Genomic DNA, 17477 nt, shown 5'->3' with positions numbered 1-17477 from the left:
ATGCATCCAGTTTATTGTACTTGCTGTGTGGCAAGGAGCAGTCAGCTTTCAGAATCTCATCCCCATCCAGGTAGTTGTAGGGTAATAGGTACTGCAGCTAACTAGTGCTTGGGAGGCGGACATGACCTTGCAGTTGTCTCCATCCATTACCACACATTCGTCCTGAAATACTCTGTGCCGCTGGCGGGGCTTGATCCTTCCACTCTGACCTCCTAGGAAAATCAGCACACTGCTCTCCTGAAGTAATCTGTGCTGCTGGTTGACTCTGTTCGTCTCATTATGTAACACTACCTGATGGGTGTACAAGATTAGCATTCTCTTTTCCTGAGATACTCTGTGCTGCTGGGTGACTCTCTTCCTTTCCCTTGTCACCTACAAGATCAGTGCGCTCCTCTTCTGAAATACTATGTGCTGCTGTGAACAGTTCCGTTACCTGATTAGACTTCTACTGGCGTTGTTTATTAACCAAAGGGGTTTTCCGAGAATATTTAAGTGATGACCTACACCACATAGCCGATGAACATAACGTACGTGGCCTAGGCTAAGCTGTGAGAAGACACCAGCGCGGATCGGTGGGGGGGTCCCAGGTGACAGTGGGGGACAAACAGCTGATCGGTGGAGGTCCCAGGTGACGGACCCCCACCGATCAGATATTGATGACTAGAGATGAGCGAATTTCATATTTTGAAATTCATTCACGCTTTGTTTACTGGTAAAAGGTGAATTGCGTTATGGATTCGGTTACCACGGACCATAACGCAATTCTATGACTGAATGCATAACGGAATGCCTTTAGAGGCATTCCGTTATTCATTCCGTCATAATAGAAGTCTATGGGCTGCAAAACGGACCCGTCCCGGTATGCAGGAGATGACTCGTTTTGCAGCCCATAGGCATTCCATCATAGAATCGTGTTATGGTCCGTGATAATGGAGTCCATAACGCAATTCACCTTTTACCAGTGAACGAATTTCAAAATATGAAATTCGCTCATCTCTACTGACGAGAATAGGACATGACAGACACGAATAGGACATGTTCTATTTTATTTTATTTTTGCGGCCCCATTGAAATGAATGGTTCCACATACGGACCAAAATAAAAAAAATTAACTGAATGGACACGGACAAAAAATATGTGATTCATTCTCTGTACACAAGCTGTGGGTTTACAGTTGCGGATTTTCATGCGGCATGTCCACAACGCTGTACAGTATCGGCAAAGTAGATGAGATTTCAAGAAATCGTATCCACTCACTGAATACAAAAAGCGCAGCATAAATTGACGTGTGGATTATGAATCTGCAACATTGCTATTTATGCTGCCGGTCTCTTCAGTGGATTTCATTCTTTGCAATGGAGAGGGGGGAGTGCACAGCTTTTCCCACAGCACAAAAAAACACCCGTTTTTTTGCTGCGGTCCGTGAACTGTGGCGAAAGCCGCTGCTGACTTTTCCGCTGTATTTTCAGGCAAGTGTGGACATAGCCTCAAAATCCGTGATCACAGAGAGGATAATGTGATCAGCCAGGTGAGCGCCGGCCCCTGCTGTGATCCATGACTGTCACTGTGTGAGCGGCCTCCTCCATCCATCCTCCCGGACAGCCCGTTAATCACTGCCGGGATCTCGCTGCCCATTCTCACTGTTTTTATAGGTCAATTAAAACATATTACCTTTCATTGTAGGGATTTAGAGGTAATAAAAAATGTGAAATGGCTCTGCCCTGCAATCCGTTCATCCAGACTTGATGGATCTGTCATTAACTGACATAAATGTGTCTGCCGCTCGAGCTCAATATCTACAGGAACGGCGAGAGCAGTGAGAAAGTGTTATTTCTACATGTATCCCTGCCTGTGCTGATATGTCCCCGATACTGCAGGGCACCCCTCACCGCCAGTAATCAGGACAGTGAAGTAAATACAGGGGTGCAGAGGAAAAACGTAAAGCTCCATGACCCCAGTGCAAAATTGGAATCAGAGCCCCTCATACCATAAGCCATTTATAATACTGGTGTCTTAAAGGGGTCTACCGGTTACCATAAATATAACTTTTATGTTTTAGACTAATTCATCAACATCATCATAAATCATTAATAATCACCTTTATATAATGTAAAATTCACATATTTTCAGTAGTTCTAAAAGTAGTTTTCCTCCTCTGCTACCCACTGTGTTTCCTCATACATCACCATGGCATCGACCTGTAGTTCTGAGCCTTTGGTAGGTCGAGCATGCTCAGTGTGTTGCTATCAGTTCTCTAGCTAAATGTCTTGTGAAACAGTGTGCTGGTGATTACTGAGTAGAGGGGGCGTGACCGGTCAGGCAGCCAATCGGTAAACAGCAACACTCATGAACAAGCACAAACTCACAGCAGGAAAGCTAAGGATTGTGGGTATTGTAGTCTTTGAAGTTTTGTGAGGGAAGATCAGGCGCCATAGACAAATGGATCGCAATGTAAAATTAAGCTCTTGTTATATGTATAGGTATGGGTTCTGGTTGGGCCACAGCTTGCAGCTTTAATGCAGTTTTTCAAAAATTGAGTTACTTTATCGGAAAACCCCTTTAAGTGGCAGAGAGACCACTGAGCAGCACGGCCTAGGTGTAACCGCTTCTTCCGTACACCCTTGGTCCTGGAGCCTGAAAGACGGCCTAAAGGGCTCTCTGCACTTTCATAACGGTTCATGGCATTTACAGATTTTGCACTGCGGCCTTGGAGCTCCTAGTAGTTGACATAACCCCAGTCATGATATCGGAGAGGAGGGGGGGGGGGATGTGTGTCCATGCAGTGCCTGCTTAATTTTTGGCTCCATCTTCTGCCTGTAGAAGGTTAAAGTCTGCACAGTAGCTTATTCCACACGACAAATCAGCTGCTAACCTGAATCGTGTCCAAAAACACCAGCTTTGAACATTGTGAGAGTTCTCCTCACAAGAGCCACAATCCAAAGTATATCTGCGGAGTGTCTGCCATAGCAGTAGCGTTCAAGTAAATGGGGAGGGTGAAATCTATCTTTTATCTATGAAAGCCTTAAACTGAAAGGACACCTTGTCAACTTAGTGACCTGCAATGTACTTACCTTTTGCATCGCTCTTTGTTCACCTCACTGCAGATCATGTTGTCTCAACACTTGACCGAGGCTGCCCGCCACCTTACAGTGTCAGACTGGGGTTCTTGAGGACTACCAGAGGAAAAATTTTGTGAGGCCCAAGCCCTATATCATCAGTAAAGTTTAATAGGTTTTAAATCACAGAAATAGACACAGTTGGCAAGTTATTGGCTTTAAAGTCAGCCAGATAGTTCCTCCTGGATCTTTGGGACCCTTTTTGATATCAGAGCCTCGGCCCACCGGCCCCTGGTGATGTGGTGACCACAGCAGTATAGGAAAGAATTAGATGCTTTGTGTCATTTAATTACCCATCAGACAGGATAGGGGTCTATCCACTTCTCCGTCAGTTCTCAGTCTTGTGTACCTCTCCTCTCTCTGGCAGCCTATTTTAAATGTACAAAACCCTTGTGTGTGCGCGCTTCCATTAGTTGCCCTGCAGCATCGCAATCTACGATTTCCCCAAGGCTGTTGTGAAATATTGATGAAATTGCTGCTTTTGTGGTGTTCTGTGATACACTAAACATTTGTCTGATGTAAGCTGAGCTGGAATGAATATACAGCGGGACTTCAAAGGCCACAAGACGCATTCCCCCCCTAACGTCTGCCCACAGTGTTCAAAAGCAAGGAGAGAAAAGAAAAGCCGTTCTCTCTGGGATCCACCTGCCGTGCTGGGATAAATGACACGACCTAATTATTAGTATTTGGTATAATATTATAGTCTAGTTGAAACCTATTTTTGGGGGCCTAGATCTTGGAATGGTTCTAGATATTGGTGGATGTCCATGGGTTAAGATTTGATATTTTGGAGGCATGTTTAGGTTTTAATGAAGTATGTGATTTAACTGTTGCTTACGTCACTAGTCTCCTATGGAGATGCAAGCTCTGATAATAGGTAATTAAGCAAAAACATTTTTGTGGAACTAGTTTAATTGGCACCAACAAAGTCTAAAAGTGCCCATACATCTTCAGTAGCTGTCAGTCACATGCATTTTCAGCCGACCGCTACTGTAAATCTCCCAACTCCCCCATACACATGCACACTCTGCTCAGGCTTGCATGTATGCTTTTTCAGTGGAGAGAGAGAGGAGAAAGCAGACGCCAGATACTTCTATCCCCTGACATAATCTTTTTGACACTCCCCATACACATTAGATGATCAGCTGGTCCCACCGAAAATGGCTTTTTTGTTCAACAATAACCTAATTTGTAAGGGGGCCATAAGTTCCCCTAAAAAGGTCTTGTGAAGGCAATCCCTGTACAAACAGTAGGCTGGAGTACGCCATTCCTGACCATGTAGTATTGCAAACTTGTTGATCATTCCAATACCAGGATGAAAACCACTCGGTTTGACTCTTCATTCGGGCATATGGGAGGTGCTCCTAAGTGGATGCAATCCTTCAGTCATATCCATATAACCTAACAGAGAAATGGAATCGGTTAACTTTTTTTAAAATATAATATGTATTGGAAATTTGCAGTAGCATTAAACACGTGATGTAGTTTTGAACTCGTGGTAAAGGAAGCCTGGATTGACTTTGTATCTTGTTCTATCTACAGGTTATTTACAAGATGGAGAAGAGGATTTGAAGGATGACAGTGTCAAGGATGATGAGGAGGAGGATAATGACAGCAACTCCACTGTTCCACTCCAGGACAGTGCTTACTCGCCCACAGATGAGGAACAAGAGGTAGTTGGAGACCTCAAGCAGAGTCTCAGTTTCCAGAATTCCCCAGGAAGCCTCATATGCAATCAAGATGGGGAAAGTGAGTCCTTGTTGAGTGATGTCAGTGATCAGGTGACAGATGTAAAAAGCGTATCTTCTAAGGATGCTCAGGACCAAAAAACAGACCCGCTCCCCCGGCTCCAGCCAGAGGCGCACGACTGTCCGGATAAAATGAAGACTGCCTATACCAACATCTTGTCTGATTCTTACTGGACAAATTTAGGACTAAGTCTTAAGGTGCCTCCTACTGATCGGAAGCCTTGTGACGGTCGTAATGGAACTAGTAAAGGGGAATTTGATTGGCATCAAGATGCTCTGTCCAAAAGTTTACAGCAAAACTTACCCTCAAAATCAGTTTCAAAACCAAACCTCTTCAGTTCTGTTCAGTTGTACCGTCAAAATTCCAAAATGTATGGCACAGTTTTCACAGGAGCCAGCAGGTTCCGTTGCAGGCAGTGCAGTGGCGCCTACGACACCTTGGTGGAGCTAACTGTGCATATGAATGACACAGGCCATTATCAAGATGATAACCACAAGAAAGACAAGCACAGACCTGCAAATTATTCCAGGCCCCGAAAAAGGGCATTTCATGATATGGACAAGGAGGATGCCCAGAAAGTTTTAAAGTGCATGTTTTGTGGAGACTCGTTTGATTCTCTCCAAGATCTAAGTGTCCACATGATAAAAACAAAGCATTACCAAAAAGTGCCTTTGAAGGAACCTATCCCAAGCATCTCATCCAAAATGGTCTCCTCTGCAAAAAAACGTGTATTTGAAGTGACTCGACCATGCTCCCCAGATTCAACCACCGGTTCCTTTGTGGATCACTGTTCCACACAGAAGAACTCAAACTCACAACTGTCTTCTAACAATCGGTATGGCTATCAGAATGGTGCTAGCTATACTTGGCAGTTTGAAGCTTGTAAATCTCAAATTCTAAAGTGCATGGAATGTGGCAGTTCACACGACACCTTGCAGCAACTCACGACGCACATGATGGTCACTGGACATTTCTTAAAAGTTACCAATTCAGCCTCAAAGAAAGGCAAGCAGTTGGTCTTAGACCCTCTTGCAGTTGAAAAGATGCAGTCACTTTCAGACTCACCCTCAAGTGACAGCCAGTCAAAGCCATCCGCAAGTTCTCCATCTGGAGGATCCACCTCTGAAATCCTGACAAGTAAAGAATGTAAAATGGATGTGTCAGAAGATAGTAGCAAGGAAGAAAAAATGGATACCAATGATGAACATGAAGATGTTCTAGAAAAGCCTTTAGATCCAACACTCAAGTACCAGTATCTAAGGGAAGAGGACTTGGAAGATGGCTCAAAAGAAGGTGGAGATATCTTGAAATCTCTGGAGAACACTGTAACCTCTGCTATTAACAAAGCCCAAAATGGAACACCAAGCTGGAGTGCCTACCCCAGCATTCATGCTGCATACCAACTTTCAGATGTCATAAAACCTTCAGTTTCTCTTGGTTCTCAAGTAATGCAGATGAGACCAACCTTCTCAAATAAATTTAGGCCAATTGCTCCCAAATGCAAATCTACAACACTTTCCTCAAACAGCCCCCTTGAACCTCAGTCTACACAAGTGAAGGAGGAGTGTGAGGACACAGAGTCTGAAAGAGAATTATCAAAAGAGATCATTAAGTCAGAGAGAACACAAGCAGATAAAAGTGAGAATTCACCAAAAGCGGACATCTTGTCAGAGTCATCAAGTAAAGAACCGTGCTCCCCTAAACATGAAGAGAAAACTAAACAAAGCTGTGAAAACGATAAACCCAAACTGCTGGAACCCACCCAGTCACCACTAGAACGAGAAGAATGTTCCTCACTACGAAGTTCAGCAAATCATTCCCCTGATATTCCATGTGTAAATCCTCTCAGTGCTCTACAGTCTGTGCTAAATAATCACTTGGGAAAAGCATCAGAATCGATAAGATCGGCTTCCAATTCAAGTTCCACAAGCTTAATTTCCATGTTTCAGAAGTCTCCAGCCAGTCGGGTAGAAAAACCAGCTGTATGTCGGACACCACCGCAACAACAACAACAACCTGCCGGCCATTATTTATTTGAAACCATTGATCAACCAATAGATCTAACTAAATCTAAAAATAAGAAAGTGGAGTCCTCCAAAGCTCAGTCATGTACATCTCCCCCTCAGAAGCATGCTCTGTCTGACATAGCTGATATGGTCAAGATTCTTCCTAAAGCTACCACCCCAAAGCATGTTGCTTCGTCTAGAATGGCCTCCATGAAACTAGAGATGGATTCCCGACGCTTTGAAGAAGTCTCAACAGAAGTTTCATCTTTACATAAAAGGAAGGGAAGACAATCCAACTGGAATCCTCAGCATCTCCTCATTTTACAAGCTCAGTTTGCATCAAGTCTCTTCCAAACATCAGAGGGGAAATATTTGTTATCAGACCTTGGGCCCCAAGAACGCATGCAGATTTCTAAGTTTACTGGACTTTCCATGACAACCATCAGCCACTGGTTGGCCAATGTAAAATATCAGCTCCGGAAGACTGGTGGCACAAAATTTCTGAAAAATATGGACAAAGGACACCCTGTGTTTTATTGCAGTGACTGTGCATCTCAGTTTCGAACCCCCTCCAGCTACATAACCCACCTAGAGACCCATCTTGGGTTTCAAATGAAAGATATGAACAGACTGGCAGTGGAACAGCAAACCAAGGTAGAGAAGGAAATATCGAGGGTAGCTGTACAGAGGTCACCTCAGGTGGTGGCTGCAGAAGAAGACACAGACTCTAAGTTTAAGTGTAAATTGTGTTGTCGGACATTTGCTAGCAAGCATGCAGTTAAGCTGCACCTAAGCAAAACACACAGCAAGTCCCCAGAACATCATTCACAGTTTGTTACTGAAGTGGATGAGGAATAATTTGTTAATTCTTCATTTGTTTTTACCAGACTGTACATTTTACAGCCCCACAGAACGGTGCATTTCATAGAAGTAGTGAACCTATGAAGAGGTCAGGATCTGTCAATGTATATACTGGTCTGCTCTGTACCATTGTTGAGTAGGTCATCTCCCATCACATTTCCCAGGAAGCTGCTGCTATATTGTCCTCTTTGGGACTGCATCACTCCTAATTTAGCTGCAAACAGACGCGTTGTCCATAGATTACAAGAAACCAAAATGCTTCATCCCAGGAGATTATATTCTTTATAACTCATAGTAAATTAAAGGCGAAGTATCACTGATGGTCCTATGGATACCTAATACCACAAGGATACTCATCACTGGGTTGTTTAGTCTCCATTTCTTTTTCAAATATGATCACATTGACCCAGCATTTTCATTGTCACTTTAGATGCTTCTTCGGGGTTATGTTGGAAGATAGGGAAATATATATTTATTATTGAAGTTAAAGTGGAATTATATGGATTTTAAAAAAGGTTCTAGAGGTTTGTGCTCTGACTTTGCAAATTACCTTTTGTCAAAATTAGATTCCTTTGCGGATCGTGACCCAAGGTAGTCCTGGGATTGCTTACAAATGCAAAGCCACATAGCAGAAGATTTGGAAGTGGTGTGTAGACTAAAATATGCATGAATTCAGCAGGTCCATAAAGGGTAACTTTTATTGCCATGCTCCCTAAAGAGTATTTTCACCTCTGATCACTATTTAGCATATAGAACCCATCTATATAGACTGGGAGTCACCCTATTAATACTTTACATAACTCATACTGCTCCTGAATAACAGTCTGTATTATAATTCAGAGCTGTGCTCGATATTATGCAGCTTTACATCTGAAGTCTATTAGCATCCCCTGCATGTTAAATTGTCTGTACAGCTGTTAGAGGGCATCTGTCTACAAGCTTGCCCATTTCCAGCAACAGCCAGCAGAATTGTGAGTGCAGCTCTGGAGTTAGTGAAATGGCAGTGCCATTCCTCCATTGATCAGCTTTAAAGAATACCTGACAGAACTGCGATTTTGGGGGATGAAATCTAGAACCCCCTGCTTGTTATGGGTGATCCCCGCCCGTTCAAGTAGGAGGATGCTTTAGGAACAGCTGAAGTCTGGGTACCAATCAATGTTCTGGTTATAGATACCCTGTAACAGTATTCATGACCAACATTTGAACATGTTCTTCTTTGGCTGGTTGCTAGTCTGGAGAGCAGTTTACCACTGCAGTCTATGAAGGGCACTGCTGAGCCAGGATCTCGACAAGACACCGTCTGTCAGCACCTCAGACTGTTGCTGCCCCAGCTCTTTATCCTGACCTGAGGGCCATCTCACAGGGATGGATGCGCAATGCACTTTACATTGTATGTCCATCCTAAATATGGCCATACACGAGTCTAAAGTCGGACTAAGGCCTAGTTCACACGAACGTATGGCTTTTATAGGTTTTTGCGGTCCGTTTTTCACAGATCCGTTGTTCCGTTTTTGAGTTCCGTTGTGTTTCTTTTCCGTTCCGTTTTTCCGTATGGCATATACAGTAATTACATAAAAAAATTGGGCTGGGCATAACATTTTCAATAGATGGTTCAGCAAAAACGGAACAGATACGGAAGACATACGGATGCATTTCCGTATGTGTTCCGTTTTTGGCGGAACCATTGACTTTAATGGAGCCACGGAACGTGATTTGCGGCCAAATATAGGACATGTTCTATCTTTCAACGGAACGGAAATACGGAAACGGAATGCATATGGAACACATTCTGTTTTTTTTTGCGGAACCATTGAAATGAATGGTTCCGTATACAGACCATATACGGAACACAAAAAAAGCGGCTCGTACACTCGCAAAAAAAAAACGTTCGTGTGAACTAGGCCTTAATGGCCGATTTCAACTCACTATCGTTTAACCTCCTTAGCGGTAATCCCAATTGTGGTTCGGGGTCACATTACACTGCAAGCAGCGGTAACACCGAGCAACACTCGGGACCACCATGAGTTAATTTGAACGGCGCAGGGATGCGGACAGCACACATTTCCGGAGAGTGGCGCGAACTTCCGGCCGCAGCTCCGGAAGTTTGTACCGCTCCGGGTACAAAATAAAATATCATACCACCAGGGAGGTTAAACAAAAACGAGTGCAAATGATCGTTCACAATGGCAGATGAAAAAATGTGATCGGCCACGTTGAAAAATTTTGGCTTTTGTCAGAAACTGCACGTTTGTGGCCTGATTGTCCAAATTCTGCAGGACCAGGGGTACGTTTAAAAAAAAAAAAAAAACACGTCCTAGTCAGCCATTTTAGTCTGGCATGTTGCTGGTGGGATGATTTCTGCAAACAATCCCATTGATGACTAATTGACTGCAGTGCGGCTGGTCAACTTAAGGCAATAGGGACCAGGCTATATGCATTATAAGGGCCCCACGTGGTAACTGCACCAGTCCGATCATCCTCCTCCAGTGATGTGAGGTTTAAAGCATCGCAATAAATCGATTTATCTATTTGAGCATCTTGATAATTTTCTACTTTTAGAACCAAATGTAAATGCGCATCCAGATCTAGCAAGGGCACAGTGGATCAGCCTAGCAAAGTGTGCTCAATTGTGGCCCTCATAGATCAGCAGTATGTCTCATAGGCCATAATGTATGTATACAGGGGATATATACAGGTGCCAGCTGTAGCTCCTCGGACAGGTCAGGGCTACACAACAACTTCAATCGGTGCAATATTAGTCACACAACAGATAAATCGGAAGTTAATGGGGAGTCAAGGCAGTTGCTCAACTTTCCCCATTTTTCACCGATAAAGTGCGAGTCCACCAGGGATAATTGCACAGCACGATTCCGAATCACATCACCATGCAAAGCAACAACAAAAAAGGTTTAGTCTCGTAGAAAAGAACTGGAGTTACCATTTTTGGCCACAAGGGGGAGTCTCTCTTTCTCCACTTGCTCCCTGTTCATGTCTTACAGGAGAAATTTAAATTTACTGGTAAAACTTGTTTATAGAAATGATGTTTTTTTTGTTTGTTTTTTTACTTCAGATACGAGTGAGACCCCGCGGTCTCCCATTTAACACTTTATTCCATATTCTCTTAGTTTACGTTCATTGCTCGGTTGAGGACTGCAATGGGTCAAAGCCAATGCTCTTACTGTATATATTGTCATTTTGCAGAGGGGGAGAAGCACAAACAAGCCGGGAGTTGGGCGATTATTTGCCTCATTTATGAAGCGTCCGCTCGGAGCGGTTCTGGTTTTGTATGGGACTGATTTGCATCTATCACTGATTTGCATAATGTAACTTATATAAGATGTTCTATGATACGTTGTTTAAGGCAAACACTTAATCTTAAGTTTGTAATATATAAAGCTGTAACGATTCATATTTAAGCAGGTTATAATGATTAAAAAAATGAATATTACTGTTCAGCTAATTAAACCGTTATTTTTTAATGATTGATGACTGATGTCTGTTTCTTCCTGGGTGAAAGTACTGGCATTGAATCTCACAACATTGCAGGTGGTCACAGCGCAAGGCTTAAAGGGGTTTTCCAGACTTTTAATATTGATGACCTATCCTCTTGGTGGGGGTCCGACACCCAGCACCCCCGCCGATCTTCTGTATGAGGAGAAGCCGTCTCCTGTGTCTCTTCCTGCTCGCTGCTGCTATGTCTATGGAAAGCCGGATACAGCGCGTGCATTCTCTTCTTACAGCTGTTCGGCGGGGTTGCCGCATGTCAGACTCCCGCAGATCTAATATTGACGACCTATCCTGAGAATAGGTCATCAATATTAAAAGCCTGGAAAACCCCTTTAAATGCCCTTTACACTGCCCGATGTTCAGGCAGATTACCGCTAACAGGCATTTGTACGATTGCTTGTTAAAGGGACATGGTCACCTGGATCTTACTTACTGAGCTATTAACATCACCACATCAGTCTCCACGATCTACATTAAAATATACTAGTATTAGAGCCCCGGATGTTTTGTCCAGTGCCCCGAATGTTTTTTTGCGGCTCGGGTGCGGACCCATTCACTTCAATGGGGCCGCAAAAGATGCCGACAGCACTCCGTGTGCTGTCCGCATCCGTTGCTCTGTTCCGAGGCCCCGCAAAAAAAATATAGGCATGTCTATAATGGGCCGCCCGTTCTGTTCCGCAAATTGCGGTTTGCGCATGATGCCTTACATTGTGAATCATTACGCATCTGTCTTGCTCCACATCCTAGGATGCACTCAAAAATTCTACTTGCAGCGCTTTTCTGTGCGTCATGGGAACACAACGAAACTGAACGGATTGCATTCTGGTGCACTGTGTTCCCTTAAGTTCAGTTTTGTCCCCATTGACAATGAATGAGGACAATACGGAAGCGTTTTCCCCACTATTGAGATGCTATGACGGATCTCAATAGCGGAAAGGCAAAGTGCAGGTGTGAAAGTAGCCTAAATCAGTTGCTGGCAGCAGATCGTGCCCTCTAATCGCGGTCTGCTGCCGGTAAACAATGATTCTGTATGGTGACAAGCCATGGCATTAGTGTTCACTCCTCCCCATACTGTGGAGGAGATCACTGCATGTAAATATAGCTTCCTTCCCGACAATCACTTTGTACATCGGGCCATGTAACGCTGGGTTCACACCTGAGCGTACTGTATGGAGCGCTCTGTATGCGCGATTTTATCGGGCGTTCCTATTCGCGGCCGGCAACAAGCAAACGGCCATTGTCGCGCGTTCCCGGAAGTCTATGTACGGGAACGCGCGACCATACGCCCCAAAGAAGCTCCTGTACTTTTTGGGGCGTACGGCGTTTTACAGCGCGTTTGTACGCGCTGTAAAACGCTCAGGTGAGAACCATGCCCATAGGGGATCATTGGTTCTTGCCTGTTAAGCGTTTTACATCGCGTAGGAACGCGCTGTAAAATGCTCAGGTGTGAACCCAGCCTAAAGGGGCATTTAGGTCAGGTACAGGGCCTGAGGTCCACATCCTGAGCTCTCGCATCCATGCAATTATACTACATGTGATACGTTCTCTTCAATGGTGTACATGACTTGTACCATATTTATTACACACTTTAGAACCTTTTTAAGCCATGGTCTTACATAGTCAAGAGGCACCAAAATTTTAGCAAAAAATGTGAGACAAGTGTCTTTAAAGATGCATACATTTATCAGCCTTCTGTGATTAATTTGGCACATCATTAAAATGACTAATCAAAGTTTATACTGTCTAAATGTTAAACAGCTTTAGATAAAGGGGTTGTGCCACTAATATAAATATATTGCGCAGATATCGCTGTTATATCACTTCCCCAAATACCACCTCTTATCAAAACTGCCTTATTCTAAAGTTATTAGCCTACCATTGTGCCCTATGGCAAATCTTTTCATATTAAGTTGCTGTAGGTTACGTCCTGCATTGGAGCCTTGTAATGTAAGAAGCATCATTGGTAAGAACAAGGGGCGTGGTTGGTGTCACATGATCTGCAGATGTCAGGGACACATCTCACAGCCCTAAGGCATGATGGGACAGCAGTCACATGACAAAACCAGGAAGTAAGATTCAAGCATGGGGGATAAGAAAAAACTGCAAACAAGGTAAAATTGAAAAGGAAACTATCCAAGGAGGAATTGGAGATAAAGTAATTGATGAAAACACACGTTAGAGTGAGAAGTAGTTTATGGCACAACCCCTTTAATGTGTCCCTAAGTAAGGAATTCAACTTAAAATTCTCCATATTTAGTCGAGTCCCATAGAAAGCCATGCATGGTCTATTACAGCTGGAATGCAGCCATATGCATGAAGCTTTATTAAAGGGTACATTCCCACTAGAGGTTTTGGTGTTTCTCCTAAGACAGGCAGGCAGTACTATCTGTGCCTATATAATTTACTAGAGGGAGACAGGGAGGCAATACCATCTGCACCCACATCAGTTGCAGATGGAGCTCGAAAGGCAGTACTCTCGGTACCTACAGTATATCATTGACAAAGGGAGACTAGGAGGCAGTACTAGCTGTACCTACATCATTTACAAGGAGACATAGGAAGGCTGTACCATCCTACCCTTCATTGTTTATAGATGAAGACCGAAAGGCAGTACCACATGTTCCTATATCATTGACAGACTGAGACCATGAGGCAGTTCTAGCTGTTCTTACAGGATATCTGCCTGTACATAATTTGCAGAAAGGCAGTGCTATCTGTAACTGCATCATTTACACGGAGAGACAGGGAGGCAGTACTGTCAGCCTACATTTCCAGGACGGCAGTACTATGTGTGACTACATTTACAGACTGGTACTATCTGTACCTACATTTGCAGACAGGCAACATCATGCTTATCAATGTCATTTACAGGCAGGCAGTACTATCCTCATCTAGATCATTTACAGGAACAGGCAGTATTATGCATACTCATTTCAAGAGTGAGACACTAGAGCAGTGGTGCCCCATAACTATGTTGCTGTATGGCTTCTACATGAACATTGATGTACAGTGACATGTGAATAAGGCTACTTTCACACTTGCGGCAGACGGAACTGCTTGCCAGATCCGGCAAAACGTATGCCAACCGATGGCATTTGTAAGACTGGTCAGGATCCTGATCAGTCTTAAAAATGCCTGATCAGTTAGTCAGAAAAATGCATTAAAATGCCGGATCAGTCTTTCCGGTGTCATCCGGCAAAACGGATCCGGCATTTATTTATTTTTATCAGCAAAACGCATCCGGCATTCCAGTATCTTGAATGCCGGATCCGGCACTAATACATTCCTATGGAGAAAAAAAATCTGGATCCGGCATTCAGGTAGATAAAACTGTAGCATGCTGCGGTATTATCTCCGTCCAGAACAGTCAAAAAGACTGAACTGAAGACATCCTGATGCATCCTGAACGGAATGCTCTCTATTCAGAATACATGAGGATATAACTGATCAGTTCTTTTCCGGCACTGAGCCCTTTTGACGAACTCAGTGCCGGAAAAGAAAAACGCTAGTGTGAAAGCACCCTTACTGGCTGGGGAGAGAACTGAATATCATGCACCATTGGTAGATTTTGGCCAAAACTGGTCTAGTACATTACACTGTGGAATCATCATAGTTTAGAAAACTAAATCTTAAATTGCAGGTCCCCTGGAGGTTAATTATTGCAAGGGGTCTCACTTTATGGAACCCTGGGAAGTCATAAAGTGAGGGTTGTCTCGGTCTCATTTATGCAGGAGAAGAGTTCTTTCATCCAGGAGTCCATACAGGACTCAGAATGGGAAGACTCCATGTGGGAACATCTGGCTGCTTGCTTGGCTTCTGCACCTAAGTGTTTATGTTGGACCATTGTGTTGCTATTGGCCTAAAGTTCCAGAAATGATGAAAACCAGAACCATGTAGTGCATCGGCCAAAGTCATGACATCCCTCTTCCTAGTTACATCAGTTACCTGCCCCCCTTATAATTTCATTTTTTACTGGTTGCATTTGTTGTACATACAGCAGCTATGTCATATCCTCCCCAGTGCCCTGTAAAGCAGTCAATTTGGACTCAGTACATGGCAGGCGTTGAAAATAACCAGCGAGTAGCAGACCATAGTGTCCGATGCCAAACCACACACTGTTCAAACAGTGCCAAGGTAAGTGCTGGAGTAAGGAGTACCAACTTCATCCTTCATCTTGCAAGTTCTGTAACATTTATACTACACATCCTTACAGCATTGTTTAGGTTTGTGACTGCAGCTTTGGTCGTGACTGGAGCATAATACAAAACAGCTCATCCTTGTTTCAACAAGGATGATGTAGATGATCCCCTTTTGAGATTGGAGGGTTTCCATTGCTGACTTACAGGGGTTATCTGAGACTAACGAATGCTCCCCCATAAGCTGGGCTCCTCACACTGAATCTACTTTCCTGGCTCCCTGCCCCGCTCCTGGTCCCCGCACCACCGCAGCTGCTTCTCCCCATGCACGGATGAAAACATCAGCCTCCCTAGCGTCACCCGCTATGCTAGGGAGCCTCGTCCCTGTCCCCGCCTGCTCCTCACCCAACACCGCATGTTTTTATCCGCGCATGGGGAGAAGCAGCTGCGGTGGCGCGGGGAGCCAGGTAAGTAGATTCAGTGTGAGGGGCCCGACCTATGGGGAAGCATTTGTTAATCTCGGATAATCCCTTTAATGGTCATCACTGGGGAACAGCTCGAAGTGTTCACTTTTTCTGAACTCAGGAGTATCTATGTAATCCAGTGTCCTCAAACCGGTGACTCTCCAGCTGTTGCAAAACTAAAACTCCAATCATGCCTAATAACCACCCCCATGCGCTATGCATACTCATACCAGAAGCTTTTGTTAAAGAGCCATCACTCCATTATCTTACCTTAATACCTATCATAAGATGCTAAGTGTTCATTGTTATGAAATTTCCTAAAGCTCCTAAACCAATTATAATATTGAATATGGCAGACCTTCTTCTGTCATAAAATTGTCACGGCTCCACCCACTTTAACCCCTTAAGGACTCAGCCCTATTTCACCTTAAAGAGGTTGTCCGAGTTATGAAAAAAAAATATATAGCACTGAAAATCTGATATATAACTGAGCTAAGCAAGTTTTATGCAAAAAAAAATAAAAAGAAAATCCTCATTTCCCTGGTTCTTTTTTGGCCCTTTGTTTACATGCAATAAAAACAATCTCTGCCCCTCCCCCTGCCCTGCTGAGGCAGTGAATACAAGTGCTGCCCTGAGTGACATGTCTGCCTGCTGGGAGACTCTGCAGCATGTTGTATGTGTAGAACTAAAAGTCCCAGCTGTATAATGACACTGCTAAGGGAGTGGATACAAGAGCTGCCCTGAGTGCTGGGAGACTCAGCAGCATCTTGTAGGTGTAGAACTACAAGTCCCACCTGTATAATGACACTGCTAATACACACAGGATCTTCCCCCTACCTTCTTGTGTAATGCTCTCTCTAGTATGTCAGCTGCAGTGCCCAGCATTGTCTCCTCACTGCCTGCAGAGCGTGGCCAGCACAGTGGGGGGAGCGTGGCCAGCACAGTGACATCTCGTTTACAGGCTTGTAAACGACCTTTATCAGAGCAGGGAGAGAAGCTGACATCACAGGTCATGTGACCCTCGGTGAAATCTGAGAAACCGGCCACCAGAGATAAAGTGAGTGAATTGGAAAGCTGTTACATTTGCTTAGTTAGGAACATAGAAAGAACAAAAAAAAACTCTGATAACCCATTTAAGGACTTGGCCATTTTTTGCAAATCTGACCAGTGTCACTTTAAGTGCTGATAACTTTAAAACGCTTTGACTTATCCAGGCCGTTCTGAGAGAGTTTTTTTCGTCACATATTGTACTTCATGACACTGCTAAAATTGGGTCCAAAAAAATTCATTTTTATTTATAAAAAAAATACGAAATTGACCAAAAATTTGTAAAAAATTGCAAATTTCCAAGTTTCAATTTCTCTACTTCTATAATACATAGTAATACCTCCAAAAATAGTTATTACTTTACATTCCCCATATGTCTACTTCATGTTTGGATTATTTTGGGAATGATATTTTATTTTTTGGGGATGTTACAAGGCTTAGAAGTTTAGAAGCAAATCTTGAAATTTTTCAGAAATTTTCAAAAACCCAATTTTTAGGGACCAGTTCAGGTCTGAAGTCACTTTGCGAGGCTTACATAATAGAAACCACCCAAAAATGACCCCATTCTGGAAACTACACCCCTCAAGGTAT

General features: G+C 43.6%; 1 protein-coding gene and 1 long non-coding RNA gene across 2 annotated transcripts in view; both read left to right on the top strand.

Moving 5' to 3' along the window:
* The window catches only part of TSHZ2 (teashirt zinc finger homeobox 2), a 136386-nt gene extending 127225 nt beyond the window's left edge, over positions 1-9161 (top strand). Inside the window, exon 2 of the mRNA XM_040435653.1 lies at positions 4659-9161. Within this exon, the coding sequence (XP_040291587.1) occupies positions 4659-7729 (3071 nt within the window). The 3' untranslated portion in view covers positions 7730-9161. The remainder of the gene's footprint in view (positions 1-4658) is intronic.
* Positions 9162-9635: 474 nt separating this feature from the next.
* LOC121003765 lies at positions 9636-11214 on the top strand. The gene is made up of 2 exons (XR_005779600.1): positions 9636-9978; positions 10009-11214. It is a non-coding gene; the product is annotated as an uncharacterized LOC121003765 (long non-coding RNA).
* The last annotated feature ends 6263 nt before the right edge of the window (positions 11215-17477 follow it).

Source organism: Bufo bufo, chromosome 6 (assembly GCF_905171765.1).
Source record: "Bufo bufo chromosome 6, aBufBuf1.1, whole genome shotgun sequence".
In the NCBI taxonomy this organism is placed as follows: domain Eukaryota; kingdom Metazoa; phylum Chordata; class Amphibia; order Anura; family Bufonidae; genus Bufo; species Bufo bufo.
This window is presented reverse-complemented; position numbering and strand designations above follow the sequence as displayed.